General features: G+C 44.7%; 1 protein-coding gene across 1 annotated transcript; it reads right to left on the reverse strand.

Annotated features, from left to right (window-relative positions):
- Nucleotides 1–12,942: 12,942 nt before the first annotated feature.
- Nucleotides 12,943–17,380, reverse strand: LOC119654660 (dentin sialophosphoprotein-like). The gene is made up of 3 exons (XM_038060151.1): nucleotides 17,319–17,380; nucleotides 13,965–14,053; nucleotides 12,943–13,894 (listed from the first exon to the last, which is right to left on the reverse strand). Exons 2-3 carry the CDS (start codon nucleotides 14,046–14,048, stop codon nucleotides 12,995–12,997), a joined length of 984 nt encoding a protein of 327 aa, XP_037916079.1. The 5' UTR covers nucleotides 14,049–14,053; nucleotides 17,319–17,380; the 3' UTR covers nucleotides 12,943–12,994.
- Between the last annotated feature and the right edge of the window lie 359 nt (nucleotides 17,381–17,739).

The raw sequence follows: 17,739 nt of genomic DNA on the forward strand, positions 1-17,739 counted from the left end.
GGGAGAAGCTACAGCTTCTGAGCACTCAGGCCGCGTTGGCCCATTGTACTCGCCTCCCCCGTCTAACGGAATATTCCGGATTCGTTAACGTATCGCAGGATTTCCGTTAGTGAATGTGATGCAACCCGTCGCAATTGGAGGACATCGGCACCAAAGATCTGATGCCTGATGCGTCCATAGGCGGGGCATTCACATAGGAAATGCTCCGTGGATTCCGCTTCCTCATTACAGGAGGGACACGTATCATCTTCGGTAATTCCTATTCTGAACATATGCCCAGCTAGTGAATTATGGCCTGTCAGAATGCCCACAATACACCTGCAAGTCCTCCTGCTTTTCGACAGGATAAAATGATGTTCTGTACGTATGGGGCTATCCAACCTAGCAAGATAGTGGAGAATATCTTATAGGTGGTACTCAGCAACGTGATACCTCTATAATTGCTGCATTGTGTGATATCTCCCTTTTTACGTATGAGACAGATAATGCATCTTTGTCAGTTGTCAGGCATTCATTCGCTGTCCCACATCTTGAGCACAAGTTGATGAACCACTTGGTGTAACTGGTCGCCTCCATATTTAACCAATTCGGCTGTAATTCCATCGGCACCTGGCGACTTATGATTCTTTAGCCGGTGGTGGCAGTATTTGTCCGTCGTCTTCACTTGGCAGGACCTCCAACTCGCCGATGTTCTGGTTGTTCAGTAGCTCATCAAAGTACTCAACCCATCGTTCTAATAAGCCCATTCTGTCGGAAATCAGATTTCCCTCTTTGTCTCGGCAGGATGAGCATCGAAGTGTATAAAACTTCCGCGCCTGGTGCGGTTGCTCCCTGTACTTTTCTAGTTCACAGACTTGTTGGTTCTCCCAGGCTTCCTTTTTCCGTCTGTGAAGTCGTTTCTCCACTCGACGGAGTTCGTGATAAGTCTCTGCGCGTGCCCGCATTCTTTGAGAATGCAACATTACTCGGTATGCGGCATTCTCCCGTTCCGTTGCTAGCTTACATTCATCGTCAAACCAGCCGTTCCGACTCCTTTTGCGGCTGGGGCCAAGTATGTTTGTGGCCGTATCCATGATAACGTTCTTCAGGTGATTATGAAGATCATTTTTTGATGCTTCATCTCCAGGTTGACTGCAGTTATTGCGACATCCATTTCCCTCTTATAGATGTCGCAGAGGGTTGTGTTGTGGATGGTTTCAGTGTTCACCCTCACCTGATTGTCAGAGGGGATTCTAGTTGGTATTATTATTCGAGCTCGAAGCACCATGCCAACGAGATAGTGATCCGAGTCTATATTGGCCCCCCTATATGTTCTGACATTCATCAAGGCTGAGAGGTGGCGGCGTTCGATCAACACGTGGTCAATTTGGTTGAAAGTAATCCCGTCTGGAGAGGCCCACGTATGTTTGTGGACCGCTTTCCGCGCAAACCAGGTACTTCCAACAACCATTTCGTGTGACCCTGCTAATTGAATAATCCGCAGTCCGTTATCATTTGTTTTTTCGTGCAAGCTATGGGAGCCTACGTCTCGCCTGAATACGGGCTCCTTCCCTTCTCGGCTGTTAAAATCCCTAAGCATGATTTTAATATCATATCTGGGACAGGCTTCGAGGGTTCGTTCTACTGCCTCGTAGAAGGTATCCTTCTCCGACTCTGCAGTCTCCTCTGTAGGGGCGTGAACATTAATGAGGCTTATATTTCTAAACTTGCCTTGCAAGCGCAGAATGCATCGCCGTTCTCTTATGTTTTCAAAGCCGATAACAGCAGGTTTCATTTTTTGGCTGACTAAGAAACCTACTCCGAGCACATGGTTTACTGGATGACCGCTATAATATATAGCGGCTCTTCTCCAGGAAACCGGTCCCTGTCCATCGCATCTCTTGTAACGCTGTTATATCAGCCCTATATTGGGACAAGTTATCGGCTAGCTGTTCATCAGCTTTATCTCTGTACAGAGAGCGCACGTTTCATGAGAAAATGCGCAAATCGTTAATCCATTGTCGTTGCCGGGTTGGTCGTTGTGAGTCCATCCTGTCCGAGGCTCCTTTCGTGGCTGCGTAACATCGGTTTTCCGTGTAGGGTTGTCAGCCCCCCTGGAGGACCAGTTGGTACAGTTTGTCCCGTTTTTAGGCGCGGGAGACTCGCCTTCATCCTTCTCCGTCTGCAGCTTTTCGTTACGAAAGAGCTCCCAGCGGTCACCACGTGGAGGTGGAGATAGGGTTTTTTAGTAGAGCTGTTGGTGTTGGTTCAGCAGGCATTTCCCAGGTTTTATGCTCCATCGTGGGTACCAATCCACGTTTCGCTCTGGGACCTATACTACCCTTTGACCACCTGAAATTGGATCAGTCATGAAAACGATTATTTTGAAATTTTTTTTCAATGGGATAGAAAAAAGGAGTAATTTGTGGAACCCTATTATTTCGGGTACATCGGGCGGCTTTGAGACATATTCTAACAATGAAAAAGCGTTTCCAACCTTGTACACTTATCCACATAACCTATATTATATATTTCTAAAATTTCAACGATGTTCAAGACGCAGGTAGTTCGACCTACTTGTAGCAAGTTCACAGACCTGTTAGTTCTTCCTCCCAACAGCCATCTGTCTGTCTGTTATCATTGGTGTTTTTATGTAAGCTGTGCGAGTCGTCGTATCATTTGAATACGGGATCCGTCCCTACTTGGTTGTTCAAATCTCCAAGTATGATTTTGATGTCATAACTGGCACAGGCTTCTAGGGTCTCTCTGTTGCTTCGTAGAAGGAATCCTTTCCCGACGCTGCAGTTTCCTCTGTAGGAACGTGAGTATTGATGAGATTTTTATTTTGAAATTTGTCTCGCAAATACAGAACGCATAGCGTTTCAAAAACCGTTTTAAAAACCGATTATAGCAGGTTGCTTTTTTTGGCTGACTAGGAAACCTAGTCCGAGCACATGGTTTACTGGATGAGGAAACAGGTTCCTGTGCGGCGCATCTTTTGTAACACTGTTACATCAGGCGTATACTGGTGCAGGGTATCGGCTAGCTACTTGGCAGCTTCTTTTCGGTGCTGAGAGTTTGGTTTTTAGCGACGAGAAACTCGTCTTCATTCTTCCCTGTTTCCTAGTTTTTATGCCCCATTGTGTGTACCAATCCGCGTTTACCCTGGGACCTATGACTTGCTAGGACATATATCTAACTTAGTAAAGTGCGTTAGTCTTTTTGCTTGCCAACTCAAGGATCCATGGGTGAAAGTCACCTGCAATCACCTCAAAACGTCCATCTTCCCTCTTGCTTGCTAGAAGACTGACCAATAATATATTGTATTGGGTGTCCGCATTTTGCAGCTCCGGCAATAAAATCTGCAACCTATGCACAACTGTCAAGATTTCCGGTACTCTGATCATGCAATTTTTTAATTCCGCCATGCTATCACCATTGCATGCTGGTCCCAAGTCCAGGTAAACAGGGGGGTTTGATGTCTCGCGACATGCCGACCAAGAAAATGCATCCAATGTCGTGAGAAATAAGCGAGTAACAAGCCTCGGAAAAATGCTAGGGCGTCCACCTCAGTCGACGGGGAGGACAGGCCCCGGTCCAGTGGAGAAGTAGGCAAGGGTCAGGACCTAAGTAAGTTGGTCCGAGCAAAACAAATACGTTACGGTATGCTAAATGCTAGCACCGTAACTGGAAAGACCGAGAAACTCGCAAGAGCCCTTTGGAAAAATCGGTATCTCAAAAGACGGACGGTAACAGGTGCCATGGGAGAAAGGGGTTTGGAACGCACATTTTACCACCGTTACTGATTGCAAAGCCGTTCCCTATGAGACATCGCACCTCAACATTGACCGTTGATTGCCGCCCTGCGAATTAAACCACTGACAAAATAGCGTGAGGAACGCACTGGCTCGCCACACATTAAGTAGTGGCGATTTCGTAAGGAGAAAGAATAAATGATTTCACTTTTGTGATTACCAACAATTACGAATGTAGGGGAATCATGGAACGATAAAAAGACACGATCCATGAAGCATCCTCTGCAACTCTCGGGATCACCAAGCCAGGTAAGCGGTACATTAACCGACGTACTTGGCTTTGGAACAGCGATGTTAAAATGAAGGTCCGTAAAAGGAAATACCTCTACCACGACTTTCTCGGCGATAATACGCTCGCCAATTGGCAAAGTTATAATAATGCCAACCGGGAAGCAAAGAAAGCGATCACTGTCACCCAAGCGTCCCATTACAAAAATCTTTACGATAAACTGGACACTCGGAATGGCGAGAGAGATCTGTATCGACTTGCCAAAAGCCGAAACGAATGCACACAGAATATCGAACACTTTTCTTGCCTTAATGACAAGAACGGTATTTTGTTTACCGACCGTCGAGGCGCGACGTAAAGATGGCGGGAATATTTCGAGCAGATTTCAACTAAAGAATTTGCTTATCCTGCACTTCCCCAATCATTGTCGACATTTGCAGCAGATCCACCTGTCAACGCAACTCCCGTTGGGGAGTGCCGTCCCCAGGTATTCGAGGAGGGCGATCAGACCCGAGTCTGCAAGGGACTCATCTGAAGTGGCTTTTGCCACAAAGCCTTACTGGAGGCTATTTCGTACCATGGAAACCGGGATGGCTCTTTGAGAACATATGCTCCAGGAGAATTTCTGGAGGATGTATTCTCGGGCGGTTATTTGCGGTTGGCCCCCTTGTAGGAGTTTCATGGTGGTTGTAGTTATGCCTACATCGCACCTACCCCTTAGTTGCGGTAAAGCTGTTAGATAGGCCTTGCATCCATTGATATGAACGCTGAGCCTGCACTCAGTATAAACCAGTACCGCTGTGCCAGTCATGGCAAAGCTCTGATTAGGACCTCCAAATCAATCAATTATGCCTACACGCAGGTACTCACAACACCAAAGACCTTCATATCAGCGTAACTGAAGTCGAACAAACAATAAAACGAATGAAATCGGGGAAAGCCATGGGACCTGACAACATCGCATTTGCACTCTGGAAAGGGAAGAGCTGGAACCCAACACTGTGGCTTAGTGAATTCAGGAAGGTAGAATACCATCTGTCTGGCAAGAAAGTACCACAGTTCTAATATGGTCCGGTCCGGTTACTTTCCCATACCATGAAGATTTTCGAATGCATTCTCGCGTCGTTGAAATAACCGTGAATCAGGCCGAATTTGTCAAGAACTGTGAAACTACTGACGCAATACACGCTGCGCGGTTACTCATGGAGAAACACCGTGAGAAGCATCGTCCTGTTGACTTTGCACTCCTGGATCTAGAGAAAGCGTTTGACCGTATGCCACACGAATTCATCTGGTATGCTCTACGACAACACTCTACTTGCTCTCTCTCACTTGCTCTACCACGATCCGAAAAGTAAAGTTCGAAGTGTGGCCGGTGTATCAAAACCGTTTTGTGCCTCTCTGTTGGTGTTCACCAAGGAAGCGCCCTCTTACCACTCCTCTTTATTCTTATTATGGACACACGGGACATCCAACGTCCAGTCCCTTATACACTTCTTTATGCAGATAGTGTTTTCCTAGCGTCTAATAGCAAAAATGATCTCGGGCAACTTGTCCAAAAATGGAATCATCACCTCATGCAACACGGTCTCATATTGAATCTGAATAAAACTGAATTTTTGACGACCGATCCTCATGAAACTGCCACAATCACTGTCAGGGGCAGTGACCTGCCCAAAACTGGGCGAGTTAAAAATCTTGGGTCAATGGTAACAGCACAGCCTTCCAAAAATCACTAAGAAGAAACTTTACAGGAGATGGGAGCAACGGTGGGATAATTTCCAAAAAGGCCGGTGGATCCATACACTGATCTTGTGTACGGTGAATTAAATTACCACCTGGTACAGTTCTTTACGGGACACGCTCGCTGTAAGAAACTGCAAACAAAAATTCAGAGCCGCTATCGGCAGAAATAATGTTGCTAGATGTACAAATTGTTCAATGTCTGCGCTTTTTTCACCGATTCATGCGATTATCTGTTAAGGGCCTTGATTTAGTTGGTTTTTATTTTCAGTTGACCGTTCATACCCGCTTTTTCAAAACTAAAGTGGTTTGGTCTAATTCCGTGGGTGGCTGATAGAAGGAAACAGATGTAGCCAGCGTAGTCGAGGTGTCTGGGATATGATCAAATGGTCTCAATGTCTGTTTCCGAAAGAACCCATATAATTTTCATCACGTGGCCGAATTTTTCCTCTCTGCCATCAAGTTTAGCAATGATCGATAGGATACTATTGTGGTCCAAAGTGGAAATCGTTCGGTTCTTCATACATCCGGAAAATAACTCTCCAATCACTATATTATGTACATATATAACTGAATACGAAACACCCCTTCCATCATTATTTTAATACATTACTTTAGGACAGGCCTATTCCGTATACAAAGAAGGAACACGTTGTGGATTCAGGGACCTTCAGTTACCCTGGCATTTTTCCTATCCATCATCCTCTTTTTCACCTTAAGAATGCCTTGAGTTTAAGTTGCCACCCGGCTGCATGTTTCTTCGCTCTACAGCATGGCCTCGATTATGGTGTCCGCGGAGAGACGATGGAATCAGCCCATATTTCGGACACAGAAAGGAGAACGGATTGAACCCCATTCAAGCGACGCCTGCTGAATAAGTGAATCCGACATTGGACATCAGTTAGCAAGTCTTATTCTTGCCACAGTCTTGTCTGCGGTGTTGTGAATCTGTTCGAAGAAACTTATCTTCGTGTCTACCCTGATGCCGAGGTACGCCACTGCCAGCTTCGACAAAACCATAGTTTCACCAACCTGAACAGGGAGCACTGTGGAAACCTTCTCCTTGTTCAGCACAATAACGTTGGTTTGTTGCTCAACTGGGGCGAATTCATATTCAGTCATTCGTCTGCTTCCTCACTACATCACCATTTTCAGCATGCGAGTCGTAGAAGACCATCATATAAGGTGTTCCAAAGGTTCGAACAAAAGATAGATCCCTAAGCTGCCTCTGATGTTACCTTCATTTTGCCCTGTCCTTCCCAAGTCTCGTAAAGCAAAACATGGTTCTTTAAAAAGTCCCTAAACATCCACAATAAGTAGTCTGGAACGATTTTCCAGCGCTTCAAACACCACCTCGGAGAATTGAAGGCGTTTCTTACATCTAGGGTCGCAAGGAGCACCACTCACTGACGGGGCAACTGTGTGCCCCAGCGGGTTTTACCGCTTGGACCACCTCCTCAATGGCATCAATTGTGGATCGCCCTGCTCTAAAACCGTATGGTGCTGGTGAGTCTTCTCCCCATGTATTACGTCAGTCAATCGTGACTTGTTCATCAAGCAGCTTCCTAACTGCGTTTAACATACTGAGCGATTCACTGACGGTTTCTCGAACTCGTTTTTGTCCTTGCTTACCAGCACAAGTCTGACAACCTTTCAGCGGGAGGGAAAAACACCCGCTGTCAAACATGCGTTGAAGGCGTCGAGCAGCAAGTTCGGCCTGTATTTACATGAGGGACTCAATACTTCGCTGGGACTACCACCCGGTTCTGGTGCTTTTTTGTCCTTCATGGGCAGTTCCTTCCGAGTTCCCTCCCAGTGAAGAGTGGGCATACATCAGTATTCACAACGGGCCTGCACGATTTCCTCAATCTGCATTGCTTCCATAGAACAGGGTTCTGATGGGCACCGAGTTTTTTTATAACCAGCTTACACCCGGCGCCCCCCCCTCCCTCCCGTCATTGATTAGCTCCCGCCAGCAGCGTGCCTTCTGCCTATTCATTTCGTGGCGGAGTTTCTCTTTCACACTCTTCTATTATACAGATCTAAGCATCATCTCGTCTTGGCTTCTTCTTTGTAAGCTCGCAATTTCAGTTGTCCACCAGTATACGGTTAATTTCCTGGCACTAACGACCCAGTTGCTGTTCTTTTGCCTAATTTAATTTAATTTACCCCTTTTGAGAGAGATTCGGCAAATTTTGCAACGTTGATTTTTCCGATGTACACCCCGGTAGCTGTTTGACAGACGACTGAACATTGGGAGGAGTCGTTTGTCATATCGAGAAAAATGTACTTCCAGTATCCTTCGCCTTTGGACCGCTGGCACTAAGGACTCCGTAGCAAAAGTTGCGTCACAGATAGTGCCTTCACAACCAAGGCGTCGGAATGTCGGAGTACTACCGGTATTTAGGACAATAAGTCCTTTCCTGACGGCCATACCCAAAATCTGTATGCCTCGGGAATCTGGTTGAGGCGCACCCGATCCGAGAGCTCTGTCGTTAAACTTTCCTCTGACTAGACTGGCATAGATTCGTTCGGTGTGAGGCAAATGTTGAAAGACGTCACTTCTGCACAACGAGCGCAAACGAAGCCGACTCCTCGACTATGGGTCCGCAGTCGTAAGATAGCAGCAGTGGCAGATATATCGGCATACCGCGAAGGTAAGCTCCTATCTTAGTATTATCCGCTGAGAAGCAACAAGTCAGCTCTTCTTTCTTTTACCATCTGTCCCAATCAAGTCATGAGCAGTTGCACTTCTGTGCATGTTTGCTTGCAGGATATGGATCATGGGGCTTGACTTTTCGCCTTTTGTTAGTCTTCTTTGAAGACCTGACAACGCCCTGAACCGGGAACATGAGGCTCATCTTTTTTGGGTAATCTGTTTTTAATGCTTCCTCCACCTCTTCCGTATTAATGAGACAACCTATATCCCTTATTTCAAGGGCGCAACTGAGTTCTAGACTGGAAACCACTGCTCTCGTGCCTAAAATGCTCTAGACTGTCCCGCAAAACGTACTCTTTTTATCAGTCTTGCACCCAAGCTCGACAAGTATATCACCAGTTTGAGTCCGCCAGATATATTTAACATTTACAGCATTTATAGTCGACTTGGACTTTGCAAGAGTGTAGCTGCTACCGTTTGCTATTCAGCTCGTTGTTGCTGAGTTTTCTCCTTTTTTCAACGCTGCTTGTGCCCCTTTTTTAACACCCCGCGGAATTCTTCTTGCAGCGCCCTCGTCGGCAGATCCACGTTGTTTTCCTTCACCACCTTTTGTCAGTTCTCTGGCGGGTTCAGAGCACTTCGTGTTGTGTTTTCTATTCGACTGTCTTCGCAATAAAGCTCAATGGTTCTTCCATCTTCATTATGTCGTTTTCGACACCCTGAACGGTGGTGGCATGCTTCATTTGCCGCAGAACTGTCTGTCTGTTATTTGGATTTCCAATTGGTTATGGCACCTGGCGATGGCGTCTCTCTTTTTTGGCCGCCAAAAAAGACTAAGAAGTCCCCTACATGAAGATGGACAATTCCGTAGCCTACATAACGACGAAATCTATGAGCGAAACCATGACCGTCAGGTTGTGGATAAAATCCGGCTCAATAGGTTACGGTGGGCGGGTCACTTAATCCGTATGGATGAGTATGATCCCACCCGGAAAGTCTATAAGGGCAATATTTATGGTAGAAGAAGAAGACGAGGCAGACCCTGCCTAAGATGGAGCGATGGCGTATGTCAGGACACCAAACAGCTTTTAGGGATATCGAATTGGTGGACCTCGGCGCAAAACCGGGATGTCTGGAGTTCCATATTAAGGCAGGCCTAGACCGGATACCGGTTGTTGCGCCGTTGATGATGATGATGACTCTTAGTCTCCATCGTGTCGCTCCCTTTTCACTTCCAGTCCCCTTCACCTTTCAACTCTTTCATTAGGTGACTGTCGTTACTTGGCGCTTCTTGGAAAGAGATTTATAGAGGAATCTCCCACTTTAGCTGCCAGAAGCGGTGAGCGTGGTGTATTGTTGCTCATTCTAAAAAGGTCGGCTGTGTGGTTTTGTTAGTTGTTGTTATTTTAATTTGGGCCCAACTACAAGCCGCTATCTCCGCTAGAAAGGGCAGTCGCTTGGGTTGACACAAATCCCTCCCCTATGGGAATGGGAGTTTCGGAGCTGGTTTGAATATAACAAGGATCGTTGCCATCCAGCAACTTTACCCTGTCTATCCGAACCCGTTGTTGTTGCACAAGGTTATCATGTTGTCAATGCTGGAGGATCCAGTGCGGAAATCAGTCTGTTTTTCAGCTGACTAAACTAGAACTAGAACCCATTGCTTAAATTCTACCGATTGATTGAAAACGAAATGACCCTGCATCAGGCCCTGTATTCGAACAATATACCGACAATGACAAAGCGGTGGAAAATGTAAACGTTCACAAACTCGCGCCAACAAGACCATTTTAGCCCATCACTTATCTGAGATACTGAGATAAATACTGGAGGCTACTTACCTGCTCTGCATTACAGTGGATGATCCCCAGTACTGAAACTCTGCTCTGGATAGGCAAGGACAGCATGGCAACTACCATTGGAGCAAAGGGACGGACACAAACTGCCAATGAGTATACTTTTCATTCCATTCACCATCAAGTTTGGGACAGCTGAAAAAAGAAATAAGATGACGTAGAATAGAGTTGTCAAGAATCGGAGGAATCAGATGACTTGAAATAGGAAAATTAATGCAGCGTGTAGCATTATAAAGAGATAGATGAATAAGAGAAATAACAGTAGCAACCCTAGTTTTAAAAAACATGAGTTTAAACGGGAAACCAATCTTAGGAGGGTCTATCCCAGCTTGATTCTCCACCATGATTCATTTTTTTGACAAAGAAGCAGTCACTGTTTGATGTTCAGGCAAGAAGGGCTTCAAATGTTAATAGTGGCCTCATAAATGATTCAGACCATCAGGGTTTGCGCGCAAGCGACAATCGAAAAATCTTTCAAAGACTAACTAACAGAGACAACAAAAAACAGGCTTGCCCTGAAGCAGTATGTGTATGAGACCGGAAACCAGACAGGAAACGAGAGATTTCGGGAGGAACATGCGCTAAAACAGTCAATAGAAGAAAGAGCTGAAATCACAATTCCAGGCACACAGCAAGAGAAGCAACATGGGAGCTGGAGCTGGGGAGAAGCTGTAAGGAACGTCGAACGTGCTTTATAAAAAAATACGAACTTTGTCAACCTACCCGACCTACCCGTATAGAGTTTTAGAGTGCACTTACTGCCTACCTCAGAAAGAAATTGAGCGGTGGGGACTGCATTTCAATCTACTTGGCAGAATTCTGAAAGGAAGGAGGAGGCGCGTGGAGAATATTGCAGAAATAGTAACAGCTGAGGTAATAACCCTATCTGCAAACTGAAAGTCACAAGGAAGATGGCGCAGATTAAATACCAGCAGAGCTGCCCAAAGTGGATACTGATGTGAGAGCTAGCGCTCTGCTACCGGTCCGAATAACAAATTGTAAGCTATTGGAGGACACAAAATGGAGAACCCGCAGCTAGTACTCCTCCAGTCTATCTCTGGATGAAATAGCATAAGAAACGCTAGACGACCTACTGAACAAAATGGGTCAAATTGTGGTCTACGCAGATGATATAAACCGTTTTACATCAGAAAAGCTTTATGAAACTGAGCGAGGCAACGAGAACAGTTGACTCAAGAATAAATGAGAATCAGACCAAAGCGAAGACGAGGAGCACAAAGCATAATACTGCACAACTTTGAACAAGTGATAAGCGTTGTCACCATGGAGTCACTGATAACGAGCGAGAGTAATGAAGTAGAGCAGATCTGTAGGCGGAGCATGACTGCGAATGAAGTTTATTATCATTGCGTAGCCTATATCCAGAAGGAGGAGCGTACGTATCATGACGAAATGGGGTGTATATAAAATATTATATTAATTCGACTGTTTTAAACGATGAATTCTCAGCCCACTATTGAGCAAAGTGAAAAAGATATCAGATGGCGAATAAGATACAATGTGGAGATATACGACGAGGCGGACACCTTCATTTTTATATTCGTCTAGGTACTATGATTTCCCGAGGTTTCTCAAAAGAATTGTGGAAGGAAAACTGCAAATAGGACCAGAAATGACTGCGAAGCCGCAATACAGAAGAAGGGAAGATTTGATTGACATGGACGGCTAAGGCGACTGGGACCAGAGAAGAACCCTTCCAGAAGCCAGGGACGAAAATCAGTCTGTAACGCACTAGAAAAAAGATATAGCAAGGAAGAACTCAGCAAGATAGGTCCTAAACTAATAATCAGATTGCACGGGCAATGTGGTTAAGATGGAAAGAAATAGGAAAAATATGGTAGAAATCTTCGCGATAGCGCGGGACAGGTCCCGATGGAGAAGCTTTGTCGAGGCGTCATGCTCTAACTAGAAGGAGCGACGATAGTTAATGGGAACATATACCCTATCTTGACTATCCGGAGTTCAGAATGACATGATTTTCTCAGGAGTACCAAACAAAAGCTTTGACCATTCCTTTGATAATAAGTTCCTGGTCCTAACGTTCATCAGTATGAACTGCAATGAGAAAATGTGGGGTGAGGTGATAGTTTGGGAAAAATGGGGATTAGTGGTTTCGTTAGGTTTTCATTAGGCACAGGATTACTTCTATTCTGGTTGTACTCCCCAATGAACTCCAAAAATACAACATAAGTGCAAATTGAATTATAGATGAAACAGCCTGGTACAGACCTAAGTTAGTCGAAGCGGAGCTAATTTGTTTTTAAAATTTGGGGGCATGTTGAATCCGCATCTACTTGATGATGGACCGCGCTAATTGTAAAAATTGTTTTCCACATTTTTTTGTCCGAGAACTTCTCTATAACGCCCTCCAGAAAGGAGGTGAGACAGCCTGTACCGGGACGAAACCATTAGCCCTCATTTTCGAAAAAATTGGAAACCTTGCCCAACACGTTGGATTTATGAGCCAAAAAAGTTTATAGTTAGTTTCTAACTAATTGGTCCAAACCATCATTAAGTGAATGAGGTTCCAGCATAATTCTAAAAAGATAGTAGTCACAACTGTGACCAGAGTTTAAATGGATATCCATGAGGAATTTTCGGGATCATTGCGGGCACATGAATAAAAGAATTATGTTTGATGCTGAATTTTATAAGAATGCCATTTCAATGTCTTTTATTTCAGAATATCGATTCATCCTCTTCGCCTACGCAATACCCTTCGGCGTGGTCTGCGACCCATACTCCGTGATCTTAAGCCCATACTCCTAGCGCCCATTCTCCTCACACCTACCCTCCTCGCACCTTGTCTCCTAACACCTACCCTCCTGACACCTGCATTCCTTCTCACCAAAATTGTTCTTCGAGATCCAGCTGCCACTGGCCTCATAATAACGCGTCGCCGGTTATTCCGTCCTCCGCCACGGCGTCGACGAACTATTCTTCTCGCAGGACGCCGACGAACTATTCTTCGAACAGGGCGACGCCTCCTTCTTCTATTGCCGCTTCTACCACTATTGCTACTGCCACCTCGCCTCCTTAGATTTTTTATGCGCAAATTGCGGAAGCGTAAATTCGTAAATTTGATTTTTTGCCTTCTTCCATTAGAGGTGCCATTAGAACCAGATCCAGAGACATCGTTAGATCCAGAGTCGTCTGAGCTTGAATCACTCGAATCTGAACCAGAATCACTTGAATCTGTGGAATCAGATCCTGAATCGCTTGAGTCCGAACCGTTTGAATCTGAACCTGAATCACTTGAATCTGATCCCGAATCACTTGAATCATCAGCCGTATCACTTGAATCGTCAGCAGTATCACTTGAGTCATCAGCAGTGTCACTTGAATCATCAGCGGTATCACTTGAATCATCAGCTGTATCGCTTGAGTCCTCGGCAGTATCGGATGAGTCCTCAGCAGTGTCTTCAGCAGTATCTTCCGCAGTATCTTCCGCAGTGTCTTCGGCTGTGTCTTCCGCGGTATCTTCGGCAGTGTCCTCTGCAGTGTCCTCTGCAGTATCTTCGGCAGTGTCTTCCGTCGTCTCATCTTGCCGACGAACCCTAGTCAAAGCCTTTTCGTTTGGCGAAAATTCAACCTTTTTGACAAAGAAATGTATTATTATATTTTCGTCCAATGACTGGCTTCATGAAACAAAAGTAACTTACATCCTCCAGATCCGAAGCATATCTTGCCCATGAAAGCGGGACGAAAACCGCTAGGGCAACTATAAGTATCGGTAGAAACCTCATTACGCCTGAAAGATTTAGGTATTATATAAGAAGTTATGTAGAAGGCATTTACTGGAAAAGCTGGTTAGTAGGCAGTACATTTGCAGAGCCTCAAGAATATGGGAGTCCATTTTGGAGAAATTTGCATGTTTTAGGTGCCATCGAGAATCGGGGAACCAATCTCACGGCTATTACATTTGGGCGTCCAAAATGGACTACAATTCATTTGATATATGCGCACACTCCTCGACAACGATATGGAGATCACCAGAATGCTCGCTTTCTTCAACTCGAGTGGGAATTCCAACAATATAAGCTGAATTTTCTGACCCTAAGCGAAGTGAGAACGAGGAACTTTTGTATCCTAGATAGTTACTAACGGTTACTGAACCATAAAGCGCGTTCTCTTGACCTGGCATCTGATTCTTGACAGACTTCTGACTGCAAGGCTCCGGTCCAGGTTAAGGAACATCACAATTGTACATTGCTATCAACGGAGACTTCCAACTTAGTGGAGAAAGCTGCTTTCTACGGACAATGGAATGCAATCCAGTAGAGGCTTCCTGAAGCCCATTGTGATTGTGATGAGTGATTTAAATAACAGGGTGGGCTCTGACAACCCCTTGATCGGAAATGTGATGGGGAGACACGGTCTTGGCGATGGTTACGGCAATGGTGGGAAGTTTGTATATTTATGTAGCTTGCACTGCCTCGTCATTGGTGGTACATTCTTCGAGCACAGATCAGATTGACGACTTTGCGGTGGGCAGAGTTGTCTCCCGGATATGCGGGAGGAACCCATATCGGTCTCGAAAGGAATCATCATCTGATGATCACTTACCTTCACCTATTCGTTATTTCAACAATCGAATGGCAGATACCCTAAGTGTCTGCCCTTCTCGGGTGCTACGCAGTTTGTCGGGCATGTCTCGAACAAGCGTCACAAGATTTGGCTGACAGCAGAATCGTGGAAGTGGATCGATGAATAGATGGGATTGAAGACTCTATTGACTGCTGTGAGTGATGCAGAGCGTGACGCATGGGAGCTCCGATACAGGACGAAATGCCTGGAGTAGTGTGCACTCTGATAAAAAGAAGCTGCCGCAGATCGCAATGATCTCAAAAGTGTGTACCGCATCACAGAAGAGGTTGGATGTGATCGCAGATTATTCGATGCCCTGTGAAGGACTTTAATGGTCGAACCTACTATGCAATGGAACACTTCACCATGGTTTAATTGAATCACATCCGATAAAGTTCCGCCTCCTGTGGATGAAATAGTTAGTCACCGTAACATGCGGATACGGACTGCCTCTCCAAATTGAAGAGAAATCATTTCGCCTCTTCAGTACACTCAAAAGCAGTAAGGCTGCTGAGCTTAATGGTCTCCCTCCAGAGTTACTTATCGCTGTACCTGCAGATATGCTATTTTCATTTGAACGGAAATCTTGGGAATCCGAGTCCTTTCCTAGAGGAGAAAAAAGGGGTTTGCCGTTAAAATTCTAAAGTGAGGCAATGATTTTTGAACAGTGTAAGTTTCTCTTGCTCTTCATCGATCTCAAGAAAGCTGTGTCCAAGTCCAAGTGAACAAGGCGGGTATCTGGCTTGCTCTATGTTGGAGATATGTCTCGGAGAAACTCATTACCAGAGCGACGTATGATGCGCAAAAAATCACGTGTGTATTAATGTAAAATCTCAAAGAAATTTGCCGCCTAAAACGAAGTCCGCCTGGTTTGCATCCAGTCATCGATATTATTTCTTCTTTTTATTGACGTGAAGTGCTTCAAGCCACCTTGCCCTGAGATAGTGCCTAATGGACTATGACATATTTCCTCAGATACTTCGACTACGCTCACGACATCTGTTTGCTCTCTCATCGGATCTGGATTTGTTTGTGCAGACGGAGGCACCGAACTGGATGTCGCTCGACGCATTAACAGCTCTAGATCGGCCTTCGCTTTCTTGTCTAAAATGATTGAATGCAGTTATCGCAATGCGAAGATCAAATTAAGATTGTTCTGTACTGATGCCCTTTCTGTGCTGCTGTATGGGAGTAGCACATAGAAGGTGACTCCCACTGCTCCCTGCCCTTGTGAACACATATCTATGACATGCCATTGGGGGATGCCGGCCTGATAATATTTCGAACGAAGAACTTGGTCGACGCACAAATCAACCACTCGTAGAGGATGTAATCAGTAGATAGAAGTGGCAATGGATAGGTCACATATTAAGGATTGGCTAAAATTGCATTGCTGTCGAATCCACTCTCTTAAGATACATGGCTTGTCGAGTAGATCACCCCAAGAGTAGAGAGAGAGAGGTGTCCCTGGAAGCCCTGGGGGAGCAGAGGCGGATTTTATCGAACCGCAAACGATGGGAAGTGGGTGTGGTTGACACCCTATACCTAACCAAGAGGTGAATGCCAACTAGATACATATTTATATATTCCATTGGACTGAATACCATGATATTCGAGAGTTAACGTTTTTAAACCTTAAATGATTTTATGTCTTACTAGATTGAGAGTCTCCTAAGTTTAGGGTGAACTATCCTTTCTTTTAGGACAATTTACCCACTTTTTTTAAGAAAAATGATGGCTTTCTTCCGAGGCAGAGACAACGCTACAAATTCTTAGTAGCCAAGGGTAGCTTCCTCTAAACTACAATTTTTGGTTTTGAAAGTATATATTGATTTGGGGAGCAACTTACCCCCTTGATATACATTGAAAACCAAAAATTGAAGTTACCCTTGGTTATCACCTTTAGGCCAGACTACAAATATCAGGCAAAAATTTAATCTCTTAGAAACTCTTGGTCACCTCATCGAGAGAAGCTACCAATATTTAACTGCCATTTTCAATCTTACTTTCCGGATACGGGCCCTGATGAAATGCGTCTGACATGGATGATACCATCAGTCGCCAAATTTAACACCTCTATCAGAGGCAAGAAGAAAAGACGAAGCAGACCCTGCCTGAGATGAAGTGATGGCGTAGCCCAGGACGCCAGACAGCTTTTAGGGATACCAAACTGGGGGACCTTGGCGCAAAACCGAGATGTCTGGAGTTCCTAGACAGACCTAGACCAGATACCGGTTGTTGCGCCGTTGATGATGACAATGATGATCAGAGGCAAGGAACTTCAATAATGTCCTCTGTAGGATCGCAAACATTGTCAGGAACGACCAGCAAATAAGGATAATTCTGAAAAGGTGGAAGCTAAAAGTTTTATGTATCCAATGCAATATTGACGCTTGTATTTCTAGAATTAATTATTTATTGTTAATTACCTGCTTCTCTTAATGGAAAGCTGCTCGAAATGTATTGCCTAAGACTAAAATTGAGCCACTATTTATACCACGAAAAGTAGAATTATATTAAATCATAAACCACCCATGGACGACTCCTTTTGCATTGGCGTTTATTGACGCTTGTCTCCTATTTGTCTATGCAAATGTCCATTATGAATTCAACAATTTTTTCTATTAAAAGTTATGGCATTATTGGTATCTATTGTTTAAAACTTCAAAATTCCGGGATGTTTGTGCAGGTGGAGTGCACTTATTATAAATGCAAAAATGTTCCACCGGATAATTTTTTTTAAGCAAATGCGTGAGCTCTATTGTTTCATTTTTCTGGCTAAAATTTACTTTCGTTTTCAATCTTTTTATTTTCATTTTATTCGATATGAGCATATGTTCCTGTTTAGTT

This window comes from Hermetia illucens, chromosome 4, assembly GCF_905115235.1.
Source record: "Hermetia illucens chromosome 4, iHerIll2.2.curated.20191125, whole genome shotgun sequence".
Taxonomy (NCBI): Eukaryota; Metazoa; Arthropoda; class Insecta; order Diptera; family Stratiomyidae; genus Hermetia; species Hermetia illucens.

Excerpts from the sequence above, each read along its gene's own strand:
- LOC119654660 (XM_038060151.1), bottom strand. The coding sequence starts at position 14,048 with ATGAGGTTTCTACCGATACTTATAGTTGCCCTAGCGGTTTTCGTCCCG. Across the intron at positions 13,895-13,964 it reads ATGCTTCGGATCTGGAGGAT|GTTGAATTTTCGCCAAACGA; the intron begins GTAAGTTACTTT and ends TTTGTCAAAAAG.